Genomic DNA, 15,905 nt, shown 5'->3' with positions numbered 1-15,905 from the left:
GGACAAGGAAGAAGGGTGTGTTTCGCCCACAGTAGGACCTCAAAACGATTCATTTGAATATAGGACAGGTTAGGTATCTGGATATTTGCGATGTTTCCATTTTGGGGTCATTATGAAAAAAGCTGCTATGAAAATTTTTCTACAAGTATTTTTGTGTACACGTGCACTCCTATCTCTTGGGTATAGATCTAGGAATAGAGTTGTTGGGTCATAGAATAAATTAGGTTTCATTTTCTTAGAAACTGCTAGATACTTTTCCAAAAAGGATCATTGCATTTTCCATTTCCACCAGTAATATGTGAATTCCGGTTTTGTGATATCCTCACCAATACGAGGCATGGCCAGTCTTTTTTAAGTTTTATTCATTCTGGTATCACGTGTGGTTGTAATTTGCATTTCCTTGATGAGTGAGGACTTTGAGAACCTTTTCATGCTTACTGGCTGTTTGGTTATCCTCTTTGAACTACTACTCATCAATAACAAAAAATTCAAATACACAAGAACATGTATAAACTTCAAAACCCACACGTTGAATAAAGAAGCCAGACACACAAGAGAGCATCTACGCGGTATGATTCCATTTATATCAAGTTCAAGAACAACAAAAACTAATTTCAGGCGATAGAAGTGAAAATAGTGGCTACCCTTACAAAGGGACAGTGACTGTGAGGCAGCACGGGGGGAGTTTTGTGGATAATGAAAATGCTTGACCTCTTGATTCGGAAGGTGGTCACATAGGTGTATACCTGCATAAAAACTTTTTACTTCATGAAGCTTATCAAAACTTTGGCCAAATGAATTCACTTGAAGAACGAAGTTGAGGAAGCTTGGATCACCTCAGTTTGAGACCACCACCAGGGAAGACACTGCTTGTACCATGCGCTCCTGTGTTGCCACAGCCAAGGGAAGGCAATTGCCCGACTCATCAACCCACCAGGGCCCTGATCTGGTCTTTGAGCACTGTTACCCCTTACACGAGGCAAGAATATGCCTTAGAAAGTTCCTTCTCCAACTCAATAAGGTCTTTAATTCCATTAGTAAAGATGATCCTTTCCTTTCCAATGGGAACTGGATAGGAATAATTTAGTTGACGGAGTTCTTCTTCAATTTTGTTGCCACAAATTCAGCTGAATAAACTGGAACGATGGGCTCTGGGCATTGGGATAACTTGTATTGATTTTTTTTTTCTCAAGGCCTAATCTAATTCTGTTATTTTATAGCCAGCTCTGCTCTTGTCCTGCAGTATAAGGAAACCCGACACTTCCTTTCTTTCCTGCTGAGACACGATCTTATGTATGTAGCCAGGCAATAGCGTTCTAACTTTTGGATGGTAGTGTTACGGCAGCCACTGGCACTGGCCTTTCCCTGGCATTCCCCTTTTTCCTGATTGATCTTGCTAAAGTGGGGAGCTGGTGTCAAGGACAACGAGACCTACATACATGGCTAAGTCCTCTTTTGTTAGCCTGTAATTCTAGGCAAGAACACAAGGTTGTCCTGATAGAAATTTTATACTCCACCTCTATAATCTCCACCCATCGAGTCTCTACTATGTTGTTGATATTATGCGAGTTGTGTTTTTGTGTACTTTTCTAAAAATATGGCAAAATACACATAACGTAAAATGTACCCCTTAAACATTTTTAAGTGTACAGTTGAGTGATGGGAGGTATATTCACATTCTTTTCTTGCACAAGCATCACCCCCACCCATCACCAGGACTCTTTTCATCTTGCACACGGAAGCTCTGTGCCCATTAACACAAAATTGTCCATTTCCCCCTCCCCGGTGTATCTATATGCCATGCTTTGTTTGTTCCTTCATCCACTGGTGGACACTTGGGTTGCTTGTACTTTTTGGCTCTTGTGAACAATGCTGCTGTGAATATGGGTGTGCAAATATCTGTTTGAGTCCTTGCTTTCAATTCACTTGGGTAAATACCCAGAAATAGAATTAGCATAAGCTCCAAAATTCAATTTTTAATTTTTTGAGGACCTGCCACACTCTTTTCCACAGCAGCTGTACCATTTTACCTTCCCACCAAGAGTGCACAAGGGTTTCTATTTCTCCACAGCCTTGCCAATGCTAATTTTTCGTTTCTTTCTTTTTGTGGTAGCAGCCACTCTAATGAGATAGAATTGCATTGTGATTTTGATTTGCATTTCCCTAATGATTAATGATAGTGAGCATATTTTCACGTGTCTACTGATCATTTGTTTATCTTCTTTGGAGAAATGTCTATCGCAGTCCTCTGCTCATTAAAAAAAAATTGTTGTTGTCTAATTGTAGGAATTCTTTATATACCTTAGGAACATTGTGTTTTCTCCTTTAATCCTATTAATAGGGAATAGAAGTATCAGTAACTCAACTTTACACATAGAGAAATAAGCTTGCAATTCATCTCCTAAACACATTTATGGAGCGCTCACTATGAGTCTGAGGCTATTAAAATCAATGAGGATACAATCATAAAACAAAACTGACAAAGAGCCCTGCCCTCCTACAGCATACATTCTAGAAGGGAGACACACGATAAACAAGATAAAGAGAGAAAATATAGAATACATTATGTTTAGAGAACTTCTTTTAGCCATATTTTTTGGATAGATCAGCAGGCAACAAATTTGCTTAGCGGTGGGGGGAAAGGACGTTTTATTACTACCAGGTGGGGGTAGACATCCAGTTCCCCACGTGGTCTCAGCTGACACCATGGCAGACAAGAGGACTCATTATCAGCCCTGGAGGATGGAGGTCCTGGCCGCCTTCCCAATCTTCTCTGCCGCCACCTTGATGGAGTGTTTGGGGCTACTTACTACAGCCTGAAGAGGGTGGAAGTCTGGACCCATCACTTGACCTTTGCCAGTGTGGGTGTGGGTGTGGGTGTGGGTGTGGGTGGGGCACAGTCATGTGTAATGGTGTTTAGCTGAAGCAGAGCAGTTATTGTCTACAAGTTTTCTGTTTTGCTAGGCTGTCTCTTTCCTGTCCCTTCGACTAGAGAGAACAGGCTTTTGTTAGGGGTTTTTCCCTTTGTGCCCTTTGGTGTTTTGGGTAGGTGATCGCTTTCCCCCTCATCCAGTCTGGAATACATGAGACAAAAGGAAACCCTAGGGAACCCACTGTCCTGTTGTCCGAGTTCCGAGGCCCCTTGAAGATCTGTTTTCTTTTCTCCAGCATTTACACTTGCGTTTGTCTTATGTATCATGTCCAGGCTTTTTAGTTGTACTCAGCAGGAGGATTAGGGAAAATAGGTACATTTCCATCTTTCCGGAAGCAAAGTTCCTCTGCAATGTTGACAACATTGGCTTGTTTAAATACTTGCTGTATGTTCGTGAACATGCCCAGAGAGCTCAGTGCTTTGCTCAAGAGTCTATTTTCTGATCTGATGGCATACGGTTTATACGACGTCCCCATACTTCTTTGCCACTACCCCATTTGTGGAACTTCACTGCATCCCTGTTCCTACTCATTGCCCTCAGACCGTGTAGCCAGGCATTTATTTGTTTGTTTGTTATTTCTCTCTCTTTCTCTAATAAGTTTTATATCTACATTCTGCCGCCCTCTTTCTGCCTGCCCCCGCTGTTGTGATCTCATAATAGTGTGCACTGGGATGTCTTGCCTTTATAATGGGCCCTTGCTATTAAAACCCTGTGCTGACAGCCAGCGCACTCCCACAGTCGGGTAGAGATTCAGGCAGAATTTGATCCTTTCATGTTATGTGTTTCACGCGACATCTTTACTTGTTTATCTGTTTTTTAATGAAACAATTCTTTCGGATTTGTTTTCCAGAAGCCAGCAGGCACAGGGCCCAAAGCTACTGACAATGCAGAGGGTCTCTTGCCAGACCTTTTTTCTCTCTTCAGTTGGGCATCCGCAAAAACACTTGGAATGACTGTAGCTTTGTCATGGGCCCACCCAGCGAAGTTGCCAGCAGATGGCCGAAACCATTTTACAGCCTGTCCGATGTAGCAGGCATTAAATTTCTGAATAAGAACGCTGGACATTTGATTGGTCTGGGCTTACAGCCTCTTACAGTGTAATGGGGAAAAAAGCGAGAACCTTCCATTTTCCACTGGCGACTCTCATTATGCAGACTTTTCGGCTGCTCATTTGAGAGGGAGGGACTGGTTCTGATGATCACTAGAACAATCCAGGGCCTCTCATACATAAAACATGCCCTATAATTGCAGTGACGGAGCTGACACACGCATACGTGTGGAATCGACCCCTATTATCCTGTCAATTAACATGGAAAATTAAACAAGATTTTAGGCTTTGTTATTGTTAGTAATCCACTACTCACTAAGAGGGTCTGGAAGTCTTTGGTTAATCCATGGCTTCTTAATTTAGGATTTTAATACCCACAGGGTGAAGAAATCAGGCGAGACAGCTCAGCGCCACAAAATCTGCTTAAAGAGGTCTGGCTGACAGACTGAAGGAATTGTTCACCCTGGCAAGGAAGTGCTCGCTTGCATTTTCCCCAAATGGTAGCTTATGTGGGGAAAAGGCTTGCTTTCAAAGTCGCCAGAGAGCGGTTAACTATGTACTTTTAATTTATTTTTGAATAGATCATATATTCCCAGGCTTTAAACCAAACATATAAAAGGCCTATAGTAAAAAACCTCTTTCTTACTCCTGTGCCCCATCTGATCAGTGCTTTCTTCCCCCAGTTATAACCATCTTAATCTGAATGAGTTGTAAAACCTGAATTTTTTTTTCCCCCTCAAGAAAATCTTATGCATGCTTTTCATATAGAAGCAGGATTGTTTTAAGTCTTTTAGGGGACCAGGCACAGAATACATGGAGACATAAATCCCTAGCTGTAAAACCAGGGATCCCGTGGACACACGACAGACAGGTTGATGTTTCCCTCCCTGTCTATACCGTGCACCTTTCAGAGCCGTGCGCCTGCTGAGTTCTAATGAGCCACTTTCTGTGCTTCTGAAAGTCGAAGAGGTCATAGCATTGCTTAGCTCGATAATTGGGAGTGTTGTGAGCCTTCCCTATTGTCCTGGTGGAGTTCTTGGCTGTCCCCCCCCTCTGACCCGGTGATTAGTCCTTTCCTCGCTGCTGTGTTTGGTCCGCTCTTACGTACTCCTGCCTTCCCCCAGGGAACTGGAGTGTGCAGCCTTCACTCAGATCTTTATTTTTCTCAGTTTAGGTCTCCAGCACATACTTTTCAAACCCAGTGGAAGCGTTTTGTATGCTGCTGTCAGAGTTTGAGACTAATCTGCCGTGAGGAAGTCAAATAGAATGGGATATAAATCTCCACTGGTGCTTCTGTGTTGGAGGGAGTGTGATTTAACCTGGAAGACTTGGATACCCAGAATACTCACAAGATCTATGCATTTTCTGGTGCTTTTGTTTTATTCTATTTTGGGTCGCATTCTCACCATAAGGTGCCTGTGGGTTTAAAAAAAATATTGTGTTGATACAATTGCACTTTTAAAATGTAAAACAGCTGGCAATATATCTCCTAGTGGCATGTTTGAAATTGGACGGATACAAATAAAGATAACGAAGTTGTAAACAGAAATATCCAATCTTGAGTCCAGCAGAGATATTAATACACTGAAGAAGCTATTTGGAGGATTCTAATTTCCCTAACAAAATATGTTTTCTCCTCCGCTCTGACTTAGGAAAGCAGGCATCAGCACGTTGCCTTGAACTCCTCAGCACCTGTCACGATGATAAATTGTTACATAGCAAGTCTGCTTGAGCAAATCCCACTAACCAATTTTAAGTCTGTAAACCCTTTGTAGGTTTCAGGGAGCACAGAGTACCTGAAATTACATCCAAATAAGAGTTAGCAGCTACCTTAGTTACCTCCACCTAATTATCATTGACACCACTGATCAGGGAACATTCCTATCTCCTTATACACTCTGAGAGTTCTTCTTTCCAAATATCTAATTTGAAACAAGCGTTGCTTTTGGAAAGAATGCACTGGAACACATTTTGGACCGATATCTTCAAACTTGCAGGAGTTAGAATAGATGCTTGCTTTTTGTATATGTCTGTCCATCCATCCATTCATCCATTCATCTGTCCATCATTCATTCACAGAGTTACTCATCGTTTGACATTCAATAACCAACACAGGCCGGGTGCCAACTGTGTACCAGGCAAGTGTGTAGGGTTTAGGGCTGTACAAGATCCCTGTGCAGGGTTTGGGGCTATAGGAGGTCACTCTGCAGGGTTTGGGGGCTGTAGGAGGTCACTGTATAGGGCTTGGGGTTGCAGATAGAGTCTCCAACCTCAAGCTGCTTACATTTTAGGGGGAGAGACACAGAATGAACAAGCATGAAAGTTACTGATTTCAATAAGGGAATCTGATACATCATTATGGAGTAGCATGGGGTGACCGTTTAGGTAGGGGCAATTTTTTTTTTTTTTTTTACCTTTTTAATGTTTATTTTTGAGAAAGACCCAGAGTGTGAGCGGGGAGGGGAAAAGAGAGATGGAGACAGAATCTGAAACGGGCTCCAGGCTCTGAGCTGTTGGCACAGAACCGATGCGGGGCCCAAACTCACGGACCGTGAGATCATGACCTGAGCCGAAGTTGGAAGTTTAACTGAACGAGCCACCCAAGCGCCCTTAGGTGGGGGAAATTAAGTTGAGAGAACCAGGGATGGCTTCTAGGATGATATTTGAGCTGAGTCCTAAACAATGAGAGTCAGCCATGGGAAGTGCTGCGGGAAGAGCCTTCCGAGCAGAGGAAACAGCATATGTAATGTTTTGAGGTGCGGAAAGGAAGCTGTTGGGGCTGGAGCACAGTGACCAAGAAACCATCATGCTTGGTGGAAAGGTTATGGGGAGTTGTGGAAATGTTTCAGAGGAGTTAGACAGTGAGGAATTGATTATGGGGAGGAATAGATCAGGGTGGTGTGAAAACAGGTGGGGAGTTAGGTTGGAGACTGTTACCACTGTTGACCTATGGTAAAGATCAGAAATGAGGCATTTGTACCAGGGACGGTGGGAGAGTGGGGAACAAAAGGGGACAAATTTTATGTCCCTCCCGAAGAAGGGGCTCAAAAGACTCCCAGGTCATTAGCTTAAGTAACCGTGGGATGGTTGTAGGTTCTCTGTGATTTCTAGAGTCAGAGAAAACAGCAGGTGTAACAGGCTTGGTGAGAAGATGGGGAGGTGAAAGGGGAGGGTAGGCAAGTGGAGGCTAGAAGGCCTTAGGGACTTTGATCATCAAAGTCCAGCTGGGGCGCCTGGGTGACTCAGTTGGTTAAGCATCTGACTTCTGCTCAGATCATGATTTCATGGTCCAGGAGTTCAGGCCCCACGTTGGGCTCTGGGCTGACAGCTGGCCGCTTGGAGCCCGCTTCAGATTCTGTGTCTCCTTCTCTCTCTCTGCCCCTCCCCCACTCACACTCTGTCTCTCAAAAATAAATAAACATTTAAAAAAAAGTCCAGTAGGCAGCGGGTTAGAAAACTCTTGGTGGTTTCTCCTGGTCCCTGTAGGAAGCCTGGGCTAGAGATTCAGTTTCCAGAATTCATTCATTCATTCAGAATTTATTCACCTGTGCTAGGGTTCAGAGATGCTAAGGTAAGACGCTAGTCTTTCCCTTCAGGAAATGCTTGTGTGGAGTGGAGGACGGAGGGAAATCAATGATGACAGCAGTGTGCAGAATGTACAAAGTTCGCTGAAGAGGACAAGAAGCCCTGCTCTGCCTGGCGAAATCCAGGCGGCTTTGTGGAGGAAGTATTCTTTTGGCTGGATTTCAAAAGAGGAGCCAGGGTTAACCAGACAGGGGAAGGCCTTCCAAGTAAGAAGAATAGTATTTGCAAAGGCACAGAGGTACAGAAGTACAAGGTGTGATTAGTGTGAGGCACATGGATAAACTGTGTGTGTGTGTGTGTGTGCACGTACACGTGCATGCACGTGCACATGGGAAAGTCCCAGGGAGATGGCCAGAGACGGATCAAAGCCCTAGAGTAGCCGTCACAAGCTCACATGGCTCCTGGGGCCAGACAGGCATTGGGTAAATGAGCGAAGGGAGACAGAGGGAAGACAATAGGGAATGGTGGGGACTTTGTCAACCTGGAGAGTGCAAGTCCCCTCTAGAGGGAGCAGAATCATCACAGCTCCAGTTACTACAGGGAGAAATGTTGTCAGGACTTTGGGATTTGCTGATAAAGTCTGAAATGCAACATCTTTTGAATTTTAGATGTTGACCATTAATTCAAGTTCTAAAGCACTGTGTGGGCCGAATGAAACACTTCGGTGAGCTGGGTGGGACTTATGGGCCGATGGCTGGCGACCTATGCACTACTGACTAGAGTCGCTTTGGTTCCATTCTGTGCCTCCTCAGGTGGGCAATGCACAACAGTTGCAGCCTGATTCAATTCAGTGACTTAAGCTACCGGGTCACCCGCCAGCCCTTCGAGGGGCATCAGAGTCCAGAAATTCGTTTCCCAGGTGTTAAGGGAATCCTTACTGGGCACATAGTGCTCTTCTTCAACTCTTGAAATTATGCACAAGACCTGGGGTCGTTAGAGCCACGTTGCCCAATATAGTGGCCACTAGCCAGGTGTGGCTACTTGAATTTCAATGTAAGTGAGCTGAAATTAACAGAAAAGTAACAATTCAGTCCGTTAGTCATACTGGTCACATTTCAAGTGCTTGACAGCCACGTGTGGCTCCAGTGGCTATCACATTGGTCATCCCAGATACTGAATGTCTTTATCACTGTAGAAATTTCTATGGGACAGTGGTGCACCAGATTTTAGGTGATGAGTTGACAGAGATGCTGTTAAGTGAGGAGAGCCAGCTCCGTTCAGAAAAATGAACCGAAGGAGTATATTTAGTGTAGACACAAAACATTTTTTAAAAAACTCTTTTATCTGTGTCTTTCTAAAGCTAATTTGGTACTGTCTGTGTTATTTCGGATGGGGATGATCTGAAACACTTGAACGATAAATAGTTCTCGTGTTTCCTTGGCAGTCCTTACGCCTGAATGGTTTCGTGTTTCAGAATTTCCAAACAATTGTAGCTGAGCGAGTGGAGACATGCTCAGACTCGGGGGCCATGGTTCTGTACTTGCATGTTTGCAGCAATGGATAGAGTTGCTGCTCGTTTTAAGTCTCTAAGAATGAGGAAAGGCAAAAATAGCTGTTTATCCGGCAAATTTACAACGCTTCGTTATCATACGTTGTCACCAAGGAAACAGCTTAATTAAGTGTTTAAGAGCTTCCATTCCAGTTCAGAAACACCTGGGGTCAAACAGGGGCTTCACCACTTAATACCATTAGCGTCAAAGCCCTCGTGTATTTCCCAGTATTGCACCGGATGATGAGTACTTTAGTTATTCTCACTAAAAAAAGAAACTGAGGCATAGAGGGGTCAAATTACATTCTCGGGGTCACACAACTAATAATTGCGGTGAAGTTATAGTTCAAATTCAGGTAGTCTGACACCAAGGCCAGTTTTCTTAACCACAGCACCCCTATGCTTCTGATCCTTGCCAGTTTATTTAACCTCTCTGGGCCTTTTGTTTCCTCATCTGTGAAACAGGAATAATGCAACTTAGCTCACTGGGGTCGCTGCAAGGATAAAGCTCGTGACACGTATCTGCCAGCTATGTTGGATTTGTTCACTTTTATTTTTTGTAAGCATTTTTTAAATGTGTTTTTATTTTTGAGAGAGAGCCTGCATGCACACAAATGGGGGAAGGGCGGGGGGGGGGGGGGGGGGGGGGGGGGGGACAGAGGATCCGAAGCAAGCCCAAGGCGGTGCTAGAACTCAGGAACTGTGAGGTCACGACCTGAGCCAAAGTCAGAAGCTTAACCTACTGAGCCACCCAGGTGCCCCAGATTTGTTCACTGTTAAGGATTTTTTTTAAGGGAGTAAGGGGTGCTCTTGAACACTGCTGGTGGGAGTACATTCATATAACCTGTAAGGAAGGAATTGGCATTATCTATGAAAATTATAGTTTTTGATCCAAGAACCCCACTTCTGGTAATTCATCTTTTAGATGTGTTTGCTAGTGTGCTTAAAGATGTCCGTTTAAGAATATTGATGGCTTTGGGGCGCCTGGGTGGCTCATTCGGTTAAGCCTCTCTTGATTCAGCTCAGGTCATGATCTCGCGGTTCATGAGTTTGAGCTCCGCCTCAGGCTCTGTGCTGACACTGTGGAGCCTGCTTGGGATTCTGTCTCTCTCCCTCTCTCTCTGTCTCTGTCTCTCTCTCTCTGCCCTCCCCTGCTCGTGCGCTCTCTCAAAATAAGTAATTAAAAAATATATCAATCGCTCTGATATTTGTTGTAGCAGAATGTGGATCTGACAGTCTATGTGTCCTTTAGAAGGGGATTGTCTGAACTAGGGGTCAAACTTTTTGCATAAAGGATCAGATAATAAGTATTTTAGGATTTGTGCGCCTCGGTGTCTCTGTTGTTACAGTGTGAAAGCAGCTACAGGCCATATGCAAATGAATGGCCATGGCTGTGTGCCAATAAAACTTGATTTACCAAAACAGGTGGCTGGGGCACCTGGGTGGCTCAGCCGGTTGAGCCTCTGACTTCAGCTCAAGTCACGATCTCGCAGTTTAGAAGTTCGAGCGCCACGCCAGACTCCACACGGACAGGGCAGAGCCTGCTTGGGATTCTCGCACTCCCGCTCTCTCTGCCTCCCCCCCCTCCCCACCTGCATGTGTGTTCTCTCAATAAAAACAAAAACAGATGGCTTCCTGGATTTGGGCTTGTGGGCGATTAATCATTTGCTTGCTTCTGACCTACATAAATTGTGGTACGCCCACACACAGGAATACCGTTCAGCCATTAAGAATATAGAACAACCTCTAAGACACGTGATTAAGTGGGAAAATCACAATGTAGCAAGCACTTACAGAGTGCTTTACGTGTGTTAATTCATTACTCCCCACCGTTACTCTAGGAGATAGCTGCTACCACTATTACCCCCCATTCTAGGTGAGATTAAAGCGGCACACATTAAGAAACGTGGCCAACTCCCACCACCAGGAAGTGTTGGAGCCAGGATTCACACCACGGTTTGAAACCCAAGAACAAGCGTCCACCCTACCGCATGCTGCCTCCTAGAACGGGGTACACCAGTACGGTGCTCTACCCTTTACGTACACAAATGGGGCAACATCAGCACTTCTCAGCTGCGTTTTATTAACATCCCTAAGGAAGCTTTTTAGGCATTTTTTCCTAATGGCCTCCCAGTGAGAATTTAAGATCACGGACATACAGCATATCTGTTTATGGAGTGTATTCTCTGTGCTTTGTACACAAGGGGTAGGACTTTTCTGCCCTCCCACCCTTCTGGGAGGCACTACTGCCTTGTGTAGAATGAGTGGATTACAGGTATACTTACACCTTCATGGACCATTTCTGGAAAGATCTAGATGAAAGATCTGGGGGTACAACCCGGGAGGCTCAGAAGTGGGAGACCTCTGATTATATTCCTTTCTACAAAAAAGGGAGGAGAAAATAAAGAAAGGGTTGCCAAATCAAATAACCATGTAGCGAAGGAGGGAGGGAGACCCAACGTTAAGAGCACCTGCTGGGCTCCCCTCATTTGTCCCCAGCTGGCTGTGGTTCAGGAGCATTAATGAGGCCGGAGTCCTGGGAAGTCCTTGATTGGAGGAGAGCTGCTATTTCTTATACCTGAGGGGAGGGTCTGTTTGCCTGGCTTTGCTGGTTCAGTTAACAGCCTCTCCTTCCCTTTCCCCTGGTGGGATTCTTTGTCCCTCACAAGCAACTCCAAACTGGAAGAAAGAAATCGATTTTTAGTGATTTAACTTCTTTCCTGGAACCCAGGCATCCCCTTTAAAGTCATTGCAATGAAATATAATTCCCATTCCTTGTTTCCCAATAAACGAAGGCTTCACTGGACCCAACAGGGCATTTTGGAAGAAAAAAAAAAAAAAACGAGTGAAGGCAGAGAGAACTGGTTAGAACAGGCTAAGAATCTTCTAGGTTCTAAGCTTTGCTCTTATCCATTAAGCCCCCCACTTCTGATCTGATGTCAAAACTTTGGGTCATGCAGAAATGATCCACAATGATCTGGATCAAACCATTAGTGACCCTCAGTGTTTGGGAATCCATGGAGAGTGGAGACCAGCATTAAAAAACACATGAAGAAGTACAATGGAATGGGACAGAATTGAATCTAGTAAAAAAAAACAGGGTCTGTGTCCTATGGTGAAGGTAAGACTGGTTTTGTGAAACTGAGTTTACTGATGTGCATGCACTGGGCACATCCAAAATGTATTTACTGTTCAGAGTGCCTGCACCATGGAGACAGGACCCCAGTGCTGTGGCTGGACCATGTGTGATCACCTGCAGCTTCTGTATAAACGCTCACCCCTCCAGGGGTCCTCTATCCCATCACCCCTTTTTTTGAGGTTTATTTCTATATTGAGAGAGAGAGCCGAGCATGTGCACTCACAAGGGAGGAACAGAGAGGGAGAGAATCCCAAGCAGGCACTGTGCGAAACGTGAGATCGTGACCTGAGCTGAAATCAAGAGTCAGACACTTAACTGAGCCACCCAGTCGCCCCTATCCCATCACACTTAAAAAAATTTTTTTTAACGTTTATTATTGAGAGACAGACACAGAGCGTGAGCAGGGGAGGGGTAGAGAGAGGGGGAGACACAGAATCTGAAATAGGCTCCAGGCTCTGTCAGCACAGAGCCCGACGCGGGGCTCGAACTCACGATCTGTGAGATCATGACCTGAGCCGAAGTCAGCCACCCAAACAACTGGGCCACACAGGCACCCCCCTCCCCCATCACACTTTTTAAAAGTCCTCCACTGGTATCAATATCTACACTTAAGTTTTTGTTTTTTTTTTCTGTTTGAGCAGAGCTCAATTAAGTAAGGCCAATTATCAAACGATGGTGGCTATTAAACCATATTTTTAGGTCAAGAGAAAAGGTTATTTCCGTTTTATTTTTTAAGTACATTTTCAAACACTGATGCCCCTTAAAGTGTGAGAGTCCTTATTCTGACTATTAGAATCAAGTATTGGCAGTTTAAAAATTCACAGTAATTGATTTCCCCCTTTGTAGGAATAGAACGAAGAAGGGTCAGGAATACCATGGTGGAGTGCTGGCTGGGGGTCAGGATAGGGCTTTAGTGAAAGCATATTAAAGGGTAAGTCTGCCGCACTTGACTCTCTCCCTCCCGATCTTTTCTTTCCCCGGCTAGTTTCTGCTCCTCAGAAAAAGGTCATTTTCTGAGTCAAGCCTGGTGAGGCTCAGCCCTGCTTGCTTACAACTCTCATGTCTCTGGGATCCTTCTTCGTGGATCGGCTTACTTCAGTCATGTGCCTCCTGCGACACATTACCTTTGGCGTGGTCTTCGCCTAGGCATTTGCTAAAAGCTGTGGTGTCATTTTTAGAAACACAAGGCCGAGGGCTGGGTGAGGGGGAGGTGGGAGGCTTGGATCTGCTGTTTCTATTTGGCCTCTGGTCTAAATGGTCGGTTGTGGTGGTTAAGAACCTCTCTGCTGTCCCAGACAAGGACGCTTCCTTGGATCCTGGCACATTCTGTTTGTGAAAACGTGGTCTCTGCTTCATGACGTGTGTTAGGTTGTGGGAGCAGCCTGGGCCTGGGGGGCTCCTCCGGATCTGTTGTGAATGCTCAGGGGAGCCAAGCCTATCACACGGTCTGTCTTCAGGGCTTGGTCCTGAATCTCCTTCCACACCGGAGCAGAGCAGATGGAGCTCTGTTGCTCCATGGTGGTCCCTAGTGCTGGGCTGGGGACTAGCCTTAGCCTCCAAGCGTTGGGTGAGCCTGTGGAGACCAGTTAAGAATGCCCAGGGACGGCCGAGAGGAGACCCAGAAAACTGGATTCCACAAGAAACCAGCAACGCATAAGCTCGACTTTAAGCACACAGTCCCTATCTCATGACGATCATCCAAGGCTTAGAGTTGAAATGAATTAGATGACGATATTCTTTATCTCTGATGGGTTACATCATCTGGCTTCCTTACTCCGATTTTTGGAATATTTGAGGATTAAGTGAGATTGGAAACATAGGAGGAACAGACTTGAAGGAAAGATAGAAAACGGTTAGTTTTGCAGGTGCTAAGTTTAACACACACCTGGGCCCCCGGTACCCTGGGAGACTGACTTCTCTTTTTCTTTTTTAGGTTAACATACGGTGTAGTCTTGGCTTTACGAGTAGAACCTAGTGCTTATCCCCAAAGTCTTTCTTAATGCCCCTCACCCATCTACCGCTCCCACCCGCCCCCACTCAGCAGCCCTCTCTGTATTTAAGACTCTCCGATGGTTTGCCTCCCTCACTGTTTTTATCTCTCCTTTTTTATAAGATCGGGCAAAGCTCTTGCACAGTGATCACGTGTTGCAGAGTAGGAGTCTGGAGTTCTCGCTTAGTCGAGCAAGAGAGCAGGCACAGAATTGAATACGAGAGGCTAGTGTTTAGGAGGAGACAAAAGCCCCAACAGGCCTTTCGTCCCCGTATTTATTGAGCTCACAAGATATTACCCACGTGGTGAACGGGAAGAAAACAAGATCTTACACACGTGAATGTGGAGAACACAATCAGACAGTAATCGTTAACTTGTGTGTGTAAGAAGCAAAGGGTCTGGGGGGCAAGTGGAGTTTGTGATCAAGGCACAACAGTATACTGGCGTCAGATGGAAGGTAATTTCCTGCAGGTGATGTAACAAGTTACTCGTGATCCCGTTCTAACCCACTTACGTAAGTAGAACCTGTTTCCCCACAGTCACAAATTCACCAGATCTTTCACTGCCCCTAAAATGGAATTAGCTTATTTATTCCTTATTGGGGGTCTGGGGGGTGTACCGGGGGAGGGTGGGTACGATGGACAGTCCTTAACATGATGCGCAGGTATGGGTTTCAGGTGACTACTGTATCGTGACCTGGGGAGTGAGGTTTGCCAACCAGGGTGGTAAGGGTAAGAAAGAGTACACTGAGAGGAGCCAGTGAGGTCCAAGATCTGCAGGCCCTGCAGGGCAGGGAGCTTTCTGTGTGGGCACACGGTGAGCTGTTTGTAAATATATTGGAAGCTTTTTAGAGGAGAGAGGTTTCTTTTTCCTCTCTCTGGTTGTCAAAAATGTTACATCGCCTAGTTTGCAAATTTTATGAAAAACACAATAGCGTGTATAACGTATTGCATTGACTTTGTTCATATATTTATCAAGTACCTGGTATATTCCAGGCATTCTGCCAGGTGCTGAGAATACAGGTGTGTACGTTTTAGTAAAGTCCCAGCCCTTCATGGAATTTATATTCAAGTGGGAGACAGATGAAGGACAAATAAATAAATGAATACATAACACAAGTTCAGATAATCTGTAATCTCTCCCGTTGGACTATAAGGACATTGAGGGAAGAACTGTGTTTCCCCAGCTGTTCCTCCAGCCACGTGTTGGACTGAAGGGATGTTTGAAACCTCCAGGATCCCATCAGTAAACACTGTATTTTAATTTACTAGAGCACTTCAGCAAGGAATGTCATAAACATTGGCCACCTGACTAGGGGATTGTCAAAGCTGGTGTCTCAAATAAGAACACTGAAAACCCATCAGTTGCCACACATTCGTGTTACAGGCTGGGCATTTTCTCACAGAAAAGTTAATGCTAGTGATTGAAACAACTCTCCATTTTATTATTGTTATCAGCTACTGAGCACTCTGACGAGGCAAATCTGCTAGGAAAGTGATTTACCTAATAGGGGGATAGTACGGTAGGCAGAATAATGTCCCTCACCCCCAAATGCCCAGAGCCTGCAGATACCCTAATCCTAGGAAACTATGGATACCTTAGGTTACATGGCAAAGGTTGCCGACGAAAACAAGGTTGCTAATCAGTTGACCTTAAAGTCAGGAGATTTTTCTGGTTTATCCAGATTGGCTGGAAGAAATCACAAAGATTCTTAAAAGTGG

General features: G+C 44.9%; 1 protein-coding gene across 6 annotated transcripts in view; it reads right to left on the bottom strand.

Annotated features, from left to right (window-relative positions):
- Positions 1 to 14,540, bottom strand: part of SNTN (sentan, cilia apical structure protein) — a 33,491-nt gene extending 18,951 nt beyond the window's left edge. The window contains exons 1-5 of one of the 6 annotated variants that reach the window (XR_006593838.1): positions 14,080 to 14,526; positions 11,527 to 11,734; positions 11,341 to 11,435; positions 5,331 to 5,397; positions 2,462 to 4,230 (exon numbers count right to left, since the gene is read on the bottom strand). Coding sequence is in view for 3 of the 6 variants with exons in the window: in XM_045051801.1 (XP_044907736.1) it covers positions 5,331 to 5,397; positions 11,341 to 11,355 (82 nt within the window). In the remaining 3 variants the exon portion in view is untranslated. Of the gene's footprint in view, positions 1 to 2,461; positions 4,231 to 5,330; positions 5,398 to 11,340; positions 11,436 to 11,526; positions 11,735 to 14,079 lie in introns of those variants that run through there. The other 5 variants (XM_045051801.1, XM_045051800.1, XR_006593836.1 and 2 more) reach the window with 5 other exon arrangements.
- Between the last annotated feature and the right edge of the window lie 1,365 nt (positions 14,541 to 15,905).

This window comes from Felis catus, chromosome A2 (genome assembly GCF_018350175.1).
Source record: "Felis catus isolate Fca126 chromosome A2, F.catus_Fca126_mat1.0, whole genome shotgun sequence".
NCBI lineage: Eukaryota > Metazoa > Chordata > Mammalia > Carnivora > Felidae > Felis > Felis catus.
This window is presented reverse-complemented; position numbering and strand designations above follow the sequence as displayed.